Source organism: Mus caroli, unplaced genomic scaffold (assembly GCF_978045245.1).
Source record: "Mus caroli unplaced genomic scaffold, Mus_caroli_1 scaffold_19, whole genome shotgun sequence".
In the NCBI taxonomy this organism is placed as follows: Eukaryota; Metazoa; Chordata; class Mammalia; order Rodentia; family Muridae; genus Mus; species Mus caroli.
Window position 1 is genome coordinate 61,224,445 of NW_028227274.1, and position 17,094 is coordinate 61,241,538.

Consider the following 17,094-nt stretch of genomic DNA (forward strand, 5'->3'; position numbering starts at 1 on the left):
CTGTCCAGTGCAGGAGGACTGAGAAAGAGGAGAGGAAGCTCATTGCCCTGGAATATAAAGTTCAATATGAACTTGAACAGACCACAGACCACAAATTAAAGCAGCCTCATAGTGGTTATTCATGCTGGGAGAGAAAACGACTCCAAAGGAGCCATGCAATTTTCTGTGAAAATTTCCCCAGTTTCAACAAGCCTAACAGAAAAGGGGTGGCAAAGAGAAAAGACTCCTGCAGTCTAAACCCTGCACTGGTCAAGAAGGGGCCAGCTACAAGGCTTTGGTGTTTCCTAGGCATAGATTGGTAGGATTTGCAGAGAAAACTGTGTTCTCCAGAGAGCCCAGTTTTCCAGAGCTCAGTACCCTCCGATCTCTTTTCCTCTCTGTAAGTTCCCATACAAGAGCATACCCAGCCTCCATTTAACAACAACAACCACAAAAAACCGCTTAGCTAAGATCGCACTAAAAAACTAAGTTCTAAAGACCCTCACCGCTCCCTTGCAAATGACTTCTGCAAATGGAATGGAGAAGAAGAGTCCGGGGCTGTACAGGTTTAAGGCTGCGAGAATGAATGGAATAGAAGGTAGCAGCACAAGCTGTAATTGCCTGGCTCAAGGGTCTCAGTTTTCAAGAGTGAGCAGTCGCGGAGGAGAAGAACAGAAAAGGGGCTGAAGATATGGAGATGCGCCCAGGCAGACGGGAAAGGCGGGCCTTTGAGGGAGAAGGGGGAGAAAACCAAAGAGCAGGAGCCCTGGAGGAAGTGGGAGAGGAGTAGGAGGAGATATCAAGGAGGAGGATGAGAGGCTCGGAGCTCTCGAGCAGAAGGGCGGGCTAGGGAAGCGGGGAGAAGGGGCGGAACTTAAGGCGTGGCCTCCCTGACACTCCGCCCCTCCCAGGCCCTGCCTCCGAGCCGCCCGCGGCGCTCTGCAAATATGAGGAGAGTCTGCCGCGGCGGCAGCAGCGGCCACTGTACCTCCGAGCTGTGCGCGCCGCGGCCGGGGCGGGCCTCGGGACTGGGGCTGGGAGCCAAGGGGCCGGGGCGAAACGCGGAGAGGCTGGGCTGCGGTTCGGAGTCCCGCGCGGACAGGGGCCGGACGGCGGCGAGGGAGCGCGCGCCCCGCAGTCCCGTGCTACGCCCGCCGGGGATGGGGCGCGCTGCTGCCTGAGGCCCGGCCTGGCGGGCGCCCGCCGGGGGCTGCGGCTGAGGAGCCGAGCGCGCCCTGCACCGGAGTGGCCCGCGCGCGCGCTCGGAGGGGGACGGGGACGGACTACAGCGAAGCCCGGAGGAGCCCCGAGATGTCCCGTGTGCGCCGCCTTCTGCTTGGATACCTGTTCCCAGCCCTCCTGTTGCACGGTGAGTTCGGGGATGGATGGGTGAGTGGGGAGGTTCTGGTCCTCCCATCGCCCGGACGACGACGGCAGGAGTCGCGCCGGGTCGCTGGGTGCACAGTGTGCCCATTTGCCCTTTCCGGCCGGTGGGTGCGCAGAGCCCCTTTCCCCAGCGGCACCCGCAGTGGTTTTTGCCGCTGCAGTGTTCTTTCTGGAAGGATGCGAACCTCTCCCAGATACTTTTTAATCTCTCAAATCCGTAGCTGCACAGCCGAGGGAAAACTTTCTATCCAGTCTGAGGGCCTTTCCAGCTGTAAACTGTCACAGAATCGCAGGCTTTGCGGTCCCCTTTCCACCGGTGTCAGAGCGCAGCAGGGGCTCTCGGTGAGGTCCTTTATGAGACTGTAAAGAGAAAGCTGTGATGGTTTACAGGGAGGACACGTCTCGCGGGTGTTTGTCTGCCGTCTGAGGACCAGTGTTTGTAGTCTGCCTGCACCCAGGCTCCGCATTGAATCTTAGTGTGCTGCCGGGTTGGACGGGCGCAAGGGGACTCTTGGTAGCGGATCATGGAAGCCAGACTAAAGGAGCTGGATGCCCAGATCCCTCCCGCTGGTGTGGAATCAAGTTTTTCCTGTGCTGCTGCTTGCGCTGGTTCTCCAGGCTGCAGAACCACAGACATCTGCTCTTGAAAGGGGTTCTAGAAATTGCACCGTGCAAAATAAGACAATTGCATTGGGGTGGACAAAATATGTTTGATGACAGGTGGTTGTTGATACTTGTGGTAGGCAGTGGTGTGGTCCTTCTGTTGTCCGGGGCAATAGTCAGACATCTGACGTTTCAGCCGAGTGGCTTCACGGCTCTCCTTCCTAAACATCCACTAAAGCCATCCGAACCTGCAGCTGGTCTATTGGGGGACAGTCCCCACCCCCCACTCCACCCCCACCCTGTGCCTCAGAGAATGAAGGGAAGGGAACTGCAGGCTTCTGGGGGTGCTATTTTCTTTGTAGTCTTTGGGACAGCTTTCGAAGTTCCCCCAGGCTTTATGGACCTACCTGAGCAATTGATTGCCAAGGTGTACACTGAGCCCCAGCCATCGCAACATCTTAAAAGTCAGAATGGAAGGCTTGCAGTTCCAGGGCAAAGAGAGAGAATGTATAATTATAGGGTTGGACTTCTAGGCCCATCTGCTTAGAATTACAGAGCAGTTTTAATCTTTGGCTGAAACATGAAACAAATCAGAGCCAATGAGCAGATCAAACAGCAGCTGCCACACACACAAGAAAAAAGAGAGGATGAAACAGGGAAAATTGCCCCTGGTTGAAAAAAAAGAACTGTTACAGTGTCTGCTGGGGGAGGGGGGTCATGGAGATAGTAGTGCTGTCAAATAAAGAGTTACTTAAAAGTTCCATATCCATAGACTGTTTCGAACGAAATCATTACCAGTTGGGCTTCAGGGACCATCTTCACAAATGTACCGTGCATGGCTCCACTCTGATCCTTTTGCTGCCTCTTGAGAAACGGGATGTTCGATATGCCTACTTAGCAATCCAACTGAGATAGGAGTGGCTGGCCGGTATATACAAGTGTATCGTTTGGTCAGTGTGGCCAGAAATCTCCCACACTGAAGTCAGGAGTCTGTGATTACTCCATGGGATCTGGGGAAGTCTCCCCACTGGTGCCAGGAGAAGAAGAAGACAGAGGGAGTAGCTGCAAGAGGCAGTCTGGGCTGCAAGTAGGAACGGGGCCAGAGAGCATGCATGCGTGTTTATGAAGAGAACTTCAGATAAAAAGGGAGGTTTGAAGAGCTTAATTGGACAACCTGGATAAACTTTCACAGAGTAATGCAACTTCACATCGAGTTCGCAATGATGCAATTATTAAAACAGAAGTCACCCAAAGTTCTATCTACTTGGATCCAAGAGGGAGTTGTGGGATCTGCTGCAAAAAGGAAACACAAGTTTCAAATGCTCACTGTCTAAGAAAGGTTGGCCATAACTGGTTAGGATAGCAGAAAGCGTCCGAAGAGGGTTGAAATCCTTCCCTGCCACAAGTTGTATATGATTAGAGCATTTTAACAGAAAATGAGTATTAATCAACTTAACCCCAGAGAGTGGCTTGATGAGCTGCCCCATTTAAGAGATAGGGGTTTTATGGGCTTCTAAACCATCCTGTGGCAAAAGCTAGAGCCCGCTCAATTATTTCAACAGAAGACACACGTTATCCTAGAATGGATTAATGGTTTCTTTTCTGCTCTGTAGGCATTTGATTCGCTAACCATGCGATGCCATTTGACTGTTTGTGATAGCAGTTTTGTAGATAAAAGCAAGGGTCATGTGGTTCTAAATGTGTGAGTAGTAACTTTAATACATTTCAGACTGCCCATCTAGAAGATTTGCTGCATGGACAAATGAGGTTAAAGAGGAAATCACAGAAAGGCTTTCTGAAGGACCTGGAGGAGGATGCTGGTGGGCAGTGCCATTATGTATGGGATCCAGTTTTTGTTCAGTTCTGTAGCCACTTTGATTTCAATTCATTGGAAGTCACAAGTCCACCCCACCCCCCCACCCCCTGCCAAGCCCTATCCATGAGCAAATGAGTTATCACAGGACCTTGGACTTTCTTGCTTTTATTCTCTTATACAACTGTGGATGCAGCGGCTCCAGACCCAAGTTCAAAGTGTGATGCACAGGCATGTGCCTGTCAGGTTGCTTTCCTCCCCCTCAGATTCTGCAAACAACTGCACTTCTTAATCCAAATAAACCCGCTGAGTGTCACAAAGGTACACAGCTGGCAGCTATCCATTATCACTGCTTTCTCTGCTTCACTGAGAAGGCGCTTACGTTCACATGTCAAAATTTAAAACTCATTCAGCTCTCGACACGGACTGGCAGGAGGTGTGGAGAATAGGGGGGTTGGGGGGGGAGCTACACTGACCTTACAACCAGCACATTTCCGTAGTGGAGCAGATGTTGGGGAAAGTTGTTGCTCAAACACTGTTTACGTTTGTAGAGCTCTTTGACTTTTCAGAGAAGTGGAGACCTTTTCAGTCCTTCCCTTCGATTCGGCTTCATTCTCAGCATCATCAGATGCTGAGGAGCTGAGGACATGGCTCAGTTGGTAAAGGGCTTGCCTGAAAGCAGCAGGACCTGAATTGATCTCCAGAACCCATATAAGCATATTTATTTGTCATCCCAGGGCTGGTGAGGTAGAAGTAGACATATCTCTGATCAGCCAGGCTAGTTTGCTTGAATAGTGGGCCAATGAGAGAGAGAGAGAGAGAGAGAGAGAGAGAGAGAGAGACAGAGACAGAGACAGAGACAGAGACAGAGAGAGACAGACAGAGAGAGAGACAGAGAGACAGAGAGAGAGACAGAGACAGACAGACAGACAGACAGACAGACAGACAGACAGACAGATGGTAGTATCTGAGGCTTGACACTTAAGGCTATTTTCTGACTTCCACACACAAGAATATACTCATGAGCCTACACACAGCAGACAGACAGACAGACACACACACACACACACACACACACACACACACATGGAGGGAGAGTGAGAGGGAGGGAGGAGGAGATAGACTTTAAAAACCTGCCAATTGCCAAATCAGTGCTTAACCAACAAATTTCAAGAAAACATTGAAATGGAGTGCAATAGAGATCTTCAAAATGGCATTTTTCTGACAATCGCCTTTGTAATGGAGAAAACATTTTCTTCCCCATTGTTTTTCCCCTCCTTGTCATCAAATGGAATCCTGATCATAGTTTGTTTGTACAGAGTAAGGGCAAGGACCTTGGACAGATGTCATATGTTCTTTTGTTACATAGATGGGCTTGCATCCTACGTGAGCAGTCCTGTGATCATGTGTGATATGACCATGTTGTACATACTGTTGAGGGACACATGATGACTGACACAGTCAAAAGGAAACATGAACCATGTCAGAGCAGGGATAGGATCTGGCACTCTGGAGGATGATGGGTAGAGGCTGGGGGCACACAGAGCAGGTGTGCCTGAGCTGAAGTGATCCCAGAGGAAACTTCAGGAAGACACCTGCCACCGTCTGGCAGGACTGCATGCTACTGTGTCATGATTGTACAGTTGTGGGCTATTGCTGAGTTCCCCCCAGCTTCAGAGTGACTCACTCTGGAAAGTAGAATGGTTTTACCTAAGTACAAGAAAGGAAGGGTCCTTAGGTGAAATCACTAAGTGTATTCTGTTCCGTGAGTGCTCTCTGATTTGATTCGTCCAGCTAGCCATTTGTTCAAAAACGTTTGTCTGCAGGTCCACTGCCAATATGTGTCACTGCTACTCAGCGCAGGGCTGATGAGGGAGTTTTCCCTTTTTAGAATCCTAAAGAATATCTAGTAGTAATGAAGAAATGACACTGAGAACCTCAGATCCAGGAGGGTGGCCAACTGTGGGTCATTGTACTAGTCTGCTTTCAGAAATTCCACATGTATAACACACACACACACACAAATATCACACATAAACATGCACCATGCACAGCACAAAGATCACATCACACACGGGTACTTAGAGACACACATACCACATATGTATATATGGTATAGATATCATAAGTATGATATACCACAAACATGACACACAAACACCCACATACATCACAAACACTGCACACAAACAAAAACAAATACCAAGCATATACCATATTGATATACTATACACAGTACATATATGTATGCTGTATGAACATATATCACATATATGTGGTATACAACACATAGACACAGAGGACTTGGCCATCTCAGTTCTGCCCATATCCAGTCCAAAGGCCTTGGCAGATATTAAAATATGCTCACTAAAATCAAACATAGCCAGAAATTTCAAAATTTTTTGCTTTATTAATTTTTATAAAGGGTAAATATTTTCTGTAGGAAGGTTTACAGACAGTATAAGCAGTTCATTTAGTGTTTGTTTGCTGCTGGACAGAAACTTGGAACTAAAACCAAGAGTGTGGTATGCACCAGGGCCCACATGGTGTTTAGCCCTACTACCATCTGCAGTACACAAGCTCTTACTCCAGGACCGGGGAGCTGTGCTGGGGCTTATCTCCCTGTATCCACTTCAAAGCATGCTTTACAGTAATGACTGCTCATTTAATTGGGCAGGGCGATTTCATGGGTAAGTAATTACCTGTAGTTAAGCTCGTCAGTCTCATTTTCTATATCATCGCTAGTGCTGACTTGAGATACCGTACCCCTCTGATTATTGAGGCACACACATTATGGAAAGTAGGGAAAGCTGCAAAAGGAGTTGAGAAAGGGATCCTTCAGAACCCCCCGCCCAGAGAAAATATTGCTAATGTGTTAATATCACATTTATTGACTTTCTAACATTAAGTTTTAAACATGAGTGTATAACTCTAAAGACTGGCCTGACCAAAGTTTATTTCAGACCCAAGTGTGTGCTTGAAAGTTATTGTTTTCCAGTGAATGTTGCATTGTGTTATCTATAAAATGCCTTAGAAGATTTTTCTTCCCAGTATGTCTACATAGGCATGTGGAAACCAGAATCTGTAGATAAATTGAGTTCTTAAAATATTGGAAAAAAATCAAGGATCTAGCCCCCATATACTTTTCATAAGTCAACAATGATCTTTGTATATGAAAGAACCCAACACATGGTTGTTATTTAGATCTTTGTTGAGTAAATGAATGTTGGCTCTCAGAGGCTGAACAACCACTGCCTCCCTCCCTTCCGTCTCTTCAAGGGTCTTCTTCAATTTCTCAGTAGCCTGGCTTGCTCCTGAGAGCACTGTGGGTCTGAGTTCAGGGGAGATGTGTGGGTGACAGTGGACATTTCAGTTCCACCTCTCCCCGTGAAAGCTGTTAAGTACCACCTTCCAAGAGTGTGACCTGTGCTTTTAAGTGATGTAAGACCCGGGCACTTCAAGGTCTGTTACTTGGAGCACAAACTTCATTGTAAGTCAACCTTGTGCTTCATCTTATTCAAGCTAATCTGCGTTTTCTTTGCCATTGTTGGGTATGCCTACTGTCTGAGTAGCAGACTGCTGGGTGTTGGTGGATAAGATCATAGCAAAATCTAGATTCCTGAGTGCGGTAATTCACCTCCCTGCTTAGGGTCATGTCACTCATGCATCTATCCCTGTGCGCACAGTCCATAATGAACCCCAGGGTCTGTATAATATTCCGAACTTGGTAACCTCTAAATGCTTAACCTCACAGAACTTAATTTTTTTTCAATAAGTGAACAGTTTCCATCTAGACTTTTACATTCCCCCTCCCTCACATTCCTTCAAAAGAACAGAACCCACCTGTTTGCCATAATGATTTTATTTGGGTACAGGCCATGCTTGAGGTCATTTCCTGGAGAAGTAATATGATAACTTATTCAGAGTTCCCCTGGACTGGGAACAGTGATAGGTGCTTCCCTGTCAATGGGTGCTGAGGACAACTGTTCATAAATTTACCTCAGACTGTCTCTGTGCCTAAGTGGTAATAGCAGTTGACTAAATGAGGCAATGTTTCTGAAAAAAATGAATTGTCAAGTGTTGTGTGACCACAGAGTCCCCTGGGTTGACCAGAAGTCTAAGGCTGGGCTCCTTGACTGACACACCAAGGCAATGCCTTGAAAAAGAGTTGTAAGAATGTTGGCTTTAGCTTCTCCCCCAAATGAAAATGGTACATCAAATACCCTTCCAATTCCTAGACATCAAACAGAATTAGCACTTAAAAGAAGGCCATCCATATGTTTTTATATCAGCCAAAAACAAAAAACAAAAAACCCAGAGATATTTTTATCCACCTGCAAAGAGAAAGAAGACAAAAACCAATACTAAACTTAAGACATAGTATGCTCTTCAAGGGTTCATTTGTAGAAAGCTGTGTAATGATGTCAGATAGTGGAACCTTGAAAAGGTGAAGCCTAAGACAGGCTGTGTTGGTACATGCCTGTAATCACAGTTTCTTAAAAGCTCAAAAGGCCAAGGCCAAGGAGAGCTACAGAGTGAGTTCAAGGCCACCCCAGGCAACTTAGTGAGACTCTATAAAAAGGGCTGAGGATGGGGATGTAGCTCAGGAGTGAAGAGCTTGCTTAGCTTGTGTAAAGCTCTAGGCTTGTTCAAGTCTCACTACAGCTCCTCTTCCCCCCCCCCCCAAACTGGAGCCCAGTGGGAAGTGATTAGGTCCCTGGAGACATTGCCCTTGGGGAGAATTAACATGACCTCAGGGAGCAAGTGGCTCTAATAGATCTGTGGTCCCTACCTGTGTCTGACTGTCTTCCCATCACAGTGCCATGAAGCATGCTGGGACCCAGCACAGTGAGAGGAGTCATAGCCCCCAGCAGAGCCAAGCAAAAGTCAAGGCCATACTTTGTATTCAAAAATAAACTTAATTAAAAAAAATTCTAGCCTCAGGTAGCTTCCTCTAACCATGGGAAATAAATGAAGACAATTATTAACACATAAATTCACTATCACACCTGTTGAGTTGTCTCCATCTGCTGGTCATGTGTTCCCTGGCTGAAGTGTCTGCCTCACCATGTTGCTAGGCTGTGTTCATGACCAAGAGCCACATCCTAGACTGATGTTTGTCTCCTACTTTCCAGTGATTTCCATAATGGATTTTATTTCTCTTGCCACCTGCTAAGAACACAAGCATAACTTTCCTTCCCGGTGCGATTCCATTCTTTTGAATGACCCATGTAGATACTACCCATCATTCCTGCCTCTGCCTTTGAGGACCTGGTTGTATTCCCAGAGTCCTCCTTAGTCGTCTCGACCCATTTCCTATCCAGACTTCCAAGGCAACAACGCTTACCTTAATTCATATTTGTATGTCCTGCCTCTAAAATGCACAAAGTGTTGATCAGTATTTGTCATGCTGAGCAGAACTTGCCAACAATCAAATGCTTGGTGCTATAGGCTCTTCTTTGGAATCACTGTAGAAGGCAGGCTGCCAGCCCCAGCCTTTGCTCTCTTCTTCTTCAGAATCATTAATAGATTGCTGGCTGCCAGCCCCATGCTTTTGCTTTCTTCTTCAGAATCATAAAATGTTGTCTGACAGCCCAAGCTTAATTCTGGGTACTTCGTTCTCCTCAGAGCTCAGAGGGAGGCCAGCTCTGGACCACCATTATTTTAACTGTTTGTTAGGAGAGACTTTGGGAGACTGGCATAAAAGTGTCATTATTGAATAGTGTTAACGGTGCACGAAAGGCACTGTGCTAAATTAGACCCTGCCCAAGAGGGGTGGGCTCATTACATAAGTGGGCTGAAGCTCAGAGAGGCTGAATAATTTGTGTGAGTCTATCAGCTTACAGTGTGTTTCACCAACCACAAGATGGCGTTCTCCCTTTTTTCTGCTTTAAGATCTCTATCTGGGGTGAGTGGTATTATGGAAGGGAGTCACAGTTTCTTTGGTCTGTAAGTAGTAGTAGAGAAGAGTGGGGTGCTCTGCCACTGATCCATGATGTTGCTCTTGACTTTGGCAACTTGGACACAATTGCTTCTCATGTCTCTGAACTTGTTTCCTGCATGGGTATCTTGTACTCCTTATTTTGAGGTTAGTTAAGGTAGACTGGGTTTGAAAATCAAAAGAGTAAACTATTGACTCAGCACGTATGCCTTCTCTCCATCGCCAACTGGTGACTACTCCGAGCCTGAGGAGGAAAACTATTTTGAAGGGTAAAATGGGTCTTCCAACAGAGCAAGGGGTGTTAATTTGTCCTCAGTGGGGCAAGTATTTATTATGGAAGGAATATCTGCAATGCCATAGTTTCTCACCCAACATGTGTTGGTGGCTTGAACATGAGTATACCTACAAAAACGTGAAGCTGTTTGTGTTTTGTGACCAAGACACGTGAAGAGTAAACATTTGCCACCAAAGACCAGAAGAATTGTCAGCTCTCCCTGAACAGATAAACGTCAGAGCCATCTCAGGCTGCTGTGAATGATTCTCGGACATTGTTAAAGCATTATGTCATGGCTGGAGCCTTGTGTGTTGTTGCTGGTAATAAAATAACGACATATCTCAGACGCCAAGGAAGTCTTGAGTTGAATAAAATCCTGTTAGCAGCAAATCCAGTTTCAAACTCAAGCAGCCCGGGTGGGGCGACCTCAGCCTCTTCCCTTGAGCTCTTGGCTTTAAAGATCCAGAAGTTTGCACATCAAGCTTTAGAACACAGTTTGGCCATCCCCGAGATACTAGCATCTTTATTGAATGCCTAGAGTCACATTTCAAGTAGAATCCGCTCCTGTTCTCATGCCTGAGGTCTTTAATTAAAGTCTATTAGAAGCCAGTCACATTATAATCGACTATATTATTGATCCACCAGATAGCGAGTTGTGTGACATTTTGTTCTTTGATTGCCTGACAAGGGATGGACTTGTTTACTGTCATCAGGATAATTATAGCTGTTGGCGTTGGTAGAGGTGAATGGCACTTTTGTTCCCTGTATTAGTTCAGAACCACATGAAAGATCAATGTAGATATCAGACAAAGAGGTATTAAATATTAAATGATCAGAGTTGTGCTAAATGCTGCATGAGAGAGCAGGGCATACGGTGTAGATGATGTCCATCACAGAATTGCCAGTAGTTCACTCCTGACTTGTCCTGGCCCAGTGTCATCACAGCTGAACAACAGGGGGAGGGTCCTTTGCTGTGTGTGTGTGTGTGTGTGTGATGCTGTTGTGTTAGTGGGTGCTGATTTGGGGAGAAAAAAGGCAAGTCTGAGATCAGCAAGCTTGCTTCTTCTTCCATTGCCCAGGCTGCCCATCTGGGATAGTACATGTGAAATGGAACGTAATGTTAGGAGAATGACTGGAAGAAGTTTCCCTGGACTATGGAGACCCTTACTGCATAACTATGACTGTGAACAACGCTGTCACAATATTGCTATAATAATTGCTTGTATAATTGCCCACAACCAGCTCAGGTCAAAAGCAGTGGTCTTCGCCTTCAACTGAGCACCACGTGTATCAGCAGTGTTTGCATCACTATGATCACAATATCTGACAACAAAGAATACTCTCATTCTGGCTCCTTCTTCCAGAGAACTCAGTCCTCCATGACGGGGAAGGCAGAGGAGAGTAGTTCAGCTCATGATGGTGAGGTCATGTGACGGGGGCTCTTCACTTTACGTTGGACCAGAAAGCAGAGAGGGCAGTAGAATCAGAGGCAGGGCTATAACCTTCCAATGCCTATCCCCAGTGACTTCTCTCCCTGCAAGGCTCTGCCCCCTAAAGGGTCCACAGCTTCCTTAAATAATGTTACCAGCTAGGGAATGAACATTTCAAACCATAAGTCTATAGGGAGACATTCCATATTCAAACCATAACGTATCATCGTCAACTTAAGTCAAGAATCTCTTACTCAGGTTTCCACTAGTTGAATAGAGCCCATAGGTGGCTTAGACTCATAGCTCCCAACTGTGTTTGAATAGTGCTAAGAAGAAGAAGCAGTTGCTCTGTCAACAGGGCAGCATTTTACAGAGGAAGCCATGAGAGGTCATATTCAGAGACATATATCTTCTAACTGCTAGGACTGTACACCGGCAACCCATTCTGTCCTCTCAGTGTTTGAGACACTGGGAACAGATATCTGAATATGAGCATTCTGCAGGGTCTAGGGTGGCTCCCACAATGCCCTTGATGACAACTATTAGACTTCATTACTTAAAAGGCCCTACCATCTCTTAACATCACATCTGGAAGCCAAGATTCTAATTCATAAGCCCATAGATAAACCATAACAAGGGCATCCATCTGGAGACTGTGATGGCCAGGAATTATGAGACTTGGTGCAAGCATATGGAAGGCCAGCCAAGGAGCAGGTCCCAGCCAGGAATTGAGAACTGTCTCCTGGCCACTTCTCTTTCCACATCTGCCAGGCTATGTTTTCAACACTGTTGATCTCTTTGCTCTTATTATTCCTCACCTAAATATGTCACTGTGTGAAGGTCCCCTTCTTGATATCCCCTTTCCCTTCTCTTTCTTCAACACCACCTCTTTTTTTTTTTCATGTGCGTCTAGAACATGCCTCTCTGAACTGACCCGGTGAGGTCCATTCAGGGCTCTACCACACAGGTGCTTGTGCATATGTAAAAAGCCTAGGTAAATGTACCTGAACCTTGGCTTTGCAAAGAACCAGCTGGGTGGCCCCAAGCAAGCTAGGTTCTGATTCTCGAAAGCCTCCGTTTCCACCTGGGAAGTGATCTTCAAGAGTGTCCCTGGCATGGGAGTTCTGAAGGAGCAGGCACAGTGCACAGCCTGGTGGAGTGGGCACGCTTTTCCCACCACACTCACTGCCAGTTGCAGACAGGATGGTCTGCCTGACTCACACCAGGGACTGCTGATTTGCTTACTTTCTGCTCTTGGTTTGTTTTTTCCAGGGCTGGGAGAGGGCTCTGCCCTCCTTCATCCAGACAGCAGATCGCACCCTCGGTCCTTAGAGAAAAGTGCCTGGAGGGCTTTCAAGGAGTCACAGTGTCATCATATGCTGAAGCATCTCCACAATGGTGCACGGATCACAGTGCAGATGCCCCCAACCATTGAGGGCCACTGGGTGTCCACAGGGTAAGAGCTCCATTTGAGACAGGAAGTGCAAAGAGAGCAACCTGGGAAGCAGGGTCTGAGGATGGGTTTAGATGCTAGCTTTGTACAATCAACAGCAAGAGAGAGAACCAGGCATCTCTTGGAAATTATGGTTGGTTATGCAAGCAGAACTAAGAGCTGCAGAAATCTTACTCTGAAGCAGCAGCAGTATCAGAGCTACACGGTGTGAGTGAATGGATCCTTGTTTACTGAACTCGGTGGGACCACTTGCCTATAAAGAGAAACCATTAGCAAGTGAAATTAAGCGTCTGTGTTTCGCCAACCCTGAAACGCGACTGCAAAGCTTCTTATGGTCTGAATATTCTCTCCATACACTCTGTAACTTAATCTACAGTTTCAGGGCACCAAGCGTAAGTTAAGAGCTGCCTTCACTAGCCAGGTCTTAGATTCTTTTCTGTGCTGTGAAGCTGAGATTTATCCTAGTTTGAGCTCTGGCTTATCTTCCATTAGAGCTTTTAAAAATAGCCTAGAGGCGGATCAGCGAGTTTTTTTTTTCTGCCCATTAAATTGTTGAGCATTAACAAGACTAACTGGGATCTGATGACGTCTCCCTATGCACAGTCCCTGGGATATGAAGAGCAGCCTCCAGAGACCTTCCGGGAATAACTCAACACATATGGACATAAGACGAAAGAAATCCTATAAAATGATGAAACTGATTTTTCCCCCGAAAAGTGGGTCTCTTAAAGTGACTGTGATAAACTCTTCGCAGATACATTTTTAAATGTGGAATTAAAACTTGAAGATGGTCATTTATTAGGTGGCTGCTCTGTAGCCAGCAGTTGTGTATATTTTGTGTATATAGCTCAAACAGACTTGGTCCATATTGTCAGAGATGTTGCAGATGGACCCAGAAGATCAGGAGCTCAATGACAGGAAAGAGAGTGTGAGAGAGCCTTGCGTTAGAATCAGGATAGGCCCTGAAAGTCTACTTTCTTCCCGCAGGAAGAGTTATCTATGTAGAGAAAGAAGCAGAGTTAGGGCTGGATATAGAATGGGCATGGCTTGACTAGCCTGGAGTCCCCAATGATCCCAGCCTTGCAACCCAGCTCCCCGTGTGCAGGGTGGCTCTGAGCTATCTTGCCATCGTGAAGATTAGGTTCTTTTTCGTTGTTGCTGTTATAATTGTTAATTTAGAGTAGACTTCTTGTTGATGATGGTTTGACTTTGTTTTGTGGTTTTGGTTTGGTTTGGCTTTGAGACAGCATGTCATTGTGTTACCCTTGAGCTAGCTGAGTTCAAGGCTAACCCTGAACTCCTGAGGTAAATGGTTCTCCTGCGTAAGCCTCCGAGATAGCAGCACTACAGGTATGTGCCGCTGTGTCCAGCTGACAGGTATTCTAATCTAAGAAAACTTGGAAGTACTGCTTAAAATAGGATCCAGATCTATTAAAGGGCCCTGCAGCACTTTTGAGCAAATATACAGGGGCAACCATAGGCTGGGAGTGACCCTTGAGAGATGCGCACACTTCTGGCTGGAGCTGATGGTGGCTGGATTGCAAAAGAGAAATGGCTGGGTCTGAGATGCATCGAGTTCAGGAGGCAGAGCCCACACACTGTTGATGTTGAGATTAAAAGCAATAGATCAAAAGAAAAAAATGAAGAAGGAGCTCTTCCAATCTCCACAAATCTCTGTCGTTGCTCATGCTCAACTCTAGTCCCTTTGGGTCAAAAGCCTAGGGTGGGCCTTTGCCCCTTTCTTCTGCCTCCAAAGACCACAAGGCATTATTTAACATTAACAACTATATTTACATAACACAAGGTACCCATATTAAGTAGTCCTTATCCCTCAGCAGTCTGCCAACTAAAAGTCCAAGTTGTTGTCAGTTTGGGGAAGCACCTGTGCTTTGGATGGCTTCCCGGTTGCTTGATTTAGAACAGCTCAGGGTTGTTCATGAGCAGAGGGAGAATTCTGATGAGCCAAGACTCCTAACTGGAAAGACCAGGGTCTCAAAAGCTTCACGGACAAACACTGGGCAGTGATTCAAGAGTCCCTGCCTCTACTGGTATAGGCTCTGCGGTGTCCATACGATTGGTGACAAACCATGTGAGACTACTGTCCAGCCATTTTGCTCCATAGGACCCAGTCATGGGGTTTCTGGCTTGGGAGCCTAACATTTATCTAAGGGCATTTCCTCCTTCTCAGTCAACACAAACCAAAGGAATCCTGGTCTCTCTTATTGTGTTAACTCTGCTTCCATTTAACAGCCTCTTAATGTTTTTTCCCACTGAGTGGATAAAACTTTTGAGTAGATAGAAGGGCAGACTTCCATTTCTGCCAAGATTCCATTTCAGAACAAAGCACATCTCGTACCAGCCTAGACAAGGTCCCTGATTTGAAGGATTCATGAGTCTATATCTACCAGGTGGGTGTTCCTGGTCTAGGGCAGCAGCACACTATTCCCTTTTCTCCAGAGAGAGGGGAGCTTCCCTAAGGCCCCTGCTTCTCCTCACACACAATGAGTGAAAGTCTTTTAAGATAGAGTAGCTAGGGTCAGTGACTGAAGCTGCATTGCCTAGATTCACGGTCAGACTCATGTGCTCTTGTACATGTCTCTTCATCTGCTGCCTCGGTTTCCTCAGAGATGGATGGTAGTCATACACAGTACCTAGCCTACTGTGAAGATTCAATACAGTGACGTTTGTCAAGGACATAGAAGACATTGTTCTTCCTACTGCCATGACTTGCCATGCCCTCTCTGTCTTCCACACGCGGTTGGCTTTATGTAGCTCTTCCCCTGTTCTTGTCTTCAACAGCTGTGAAGTAAGGTCGGGGCCGGAGTTCATGACAAGGTCTTACAGATTCTACAACAATAATACCTTCAAGGCCTACCAGTTTTACTATGGCAGCAACCGCTGTACAAACCCCACCTACACCCTCATCATCCGAGGCAAGATCCGGCTTCGCCAGGCGTCCTGGATCATCCGTGGGGGCACCGAAGCTGACTACCAGCTTCACGGCGTCCAAGTCATCTGCCACACAGAGGCAGTCGCTGAACAACTCAGCCGACTGGTGAACCGAACTTGCCCAGGCTTCCTGGCTCCTGGTGGTCCCTGGGTACAGGACGTAGCCTATGACTTGTGGCAGGAGGAAAGTAACCACGAGTGCACCAAGGCTGTGAACTTTGCCATGCACGAGCTGCAGCTCATCCGTGTGGAGAAGCAGTATCCTCACCACAGCCTGGACCACCTGGTGGAGGAGCTCTTCCTGGGCGACATCCACACGGACGCTACCCAGAGGGTGTTCTACCGGCCGTCCAGTTACCAGCCCCCCCTGCAGAATGCCAAGGTACTCACCTAGCCACAGAGCCCTGCAGACTCTGTATCTCCTTGATTAAGTTAAATAGGTGGCCCACTGGGCATGTCAGAGAGATCCTGGGAACTTGAGGAATGTAGGGTTCTACCTCATAGAGGAGGCGTTTCTAGAATGCAAAGGGGGAAGTGTGGAAGGCTGGGAAGGGACATGTAGCTGGGAGCTCAGGGATGCCACCCCCCGTGGTTCATGTTCTGAGGAGTAGTCGTGATGCCCATCAACAATAACTCCAACATCCCAGAAGTTCTGTACAGCCCAGAGGACAGCATGAGGGTCATGAGCGGTACCATAACCACCATGCTGGGAAAGACCCCCATCAGCAGCACACCCCAACTTTGGAGAAGGTAGGACGAACAACGCTGTCCCATAGGACCTTAGACTTCCCTGTGGTCATTTACCTGTTCCTGCTTCCAGGTTGCCAATGGCTTCCTGAGACACGCTATCGTTACCCTGTGAGGTTCTTGGGTCAGGTGCCTTTGTTCTACACTTGGTGAATTTTAGTGCCAACAGTTGAACCAAATCTCTTTCTTCAAGACTCCATCTTCCTTTTTATTAAATGACTGCGATTAGAAGGGGGAGGGAAGAAGGCAGGAAGCAATTAAATCATACAATTCCCATTATTTGAGTTATGTTCTGGTAGTTTTTGGAATTCACAAGACGTTTCCTCCCCCACGCTCCGAATCATGTCAGTTGATGTCTTGTGGTTCTGGGCTTGGGCAAGCAGACAGATTCAAGCTTGTAGGAGCAGCCAGGCGATTTTTCTCTATAGTATCCACCAGCCTTGCTAGCCCTGTTGGCCTTGGTGGACCACAGCTAAGAACAGTGGGTCTGGCTGACTTTTCTTCATTAATCAAAGTCTT

The 17,094-nt window shown here is 46.9% G+C and overlaps 1 protein-coding gene across 1 annotated transcript in view; it reads left to right on the plus strand.

Moving 5' to 3' along the window:
* The first annotated feature begins 953 nt into the window (after nucleotides 1-953).
* The window catches only part of Apcdd1 (APC down-regulated 1), a 29,953-nt gene continuing 13,812 nt past the window's right edge, over nucleotides 954-17,094 (plus strand). Inside the window, exons 1-3 of the mRNA XM_021150269.2 lie at nucleotides 954-1,348; nucleotides 12,699-12,882; nucleotides 15,679-16,210. Coding sequence (XP_021005928.1) covers nucleotides 1,291-1,348; nucleotides 12,699-12,882; nucleotides 15,679-16,210 — 774 coding nt within the window. The 5' untranslated portion in view covers nucleotides 954-1,290. The remainder of the gene's footprint in view (nucleotides 1,349-12,698; nucleotides 12,883-15,678; nucleotides 16,211-17,094) is intronic.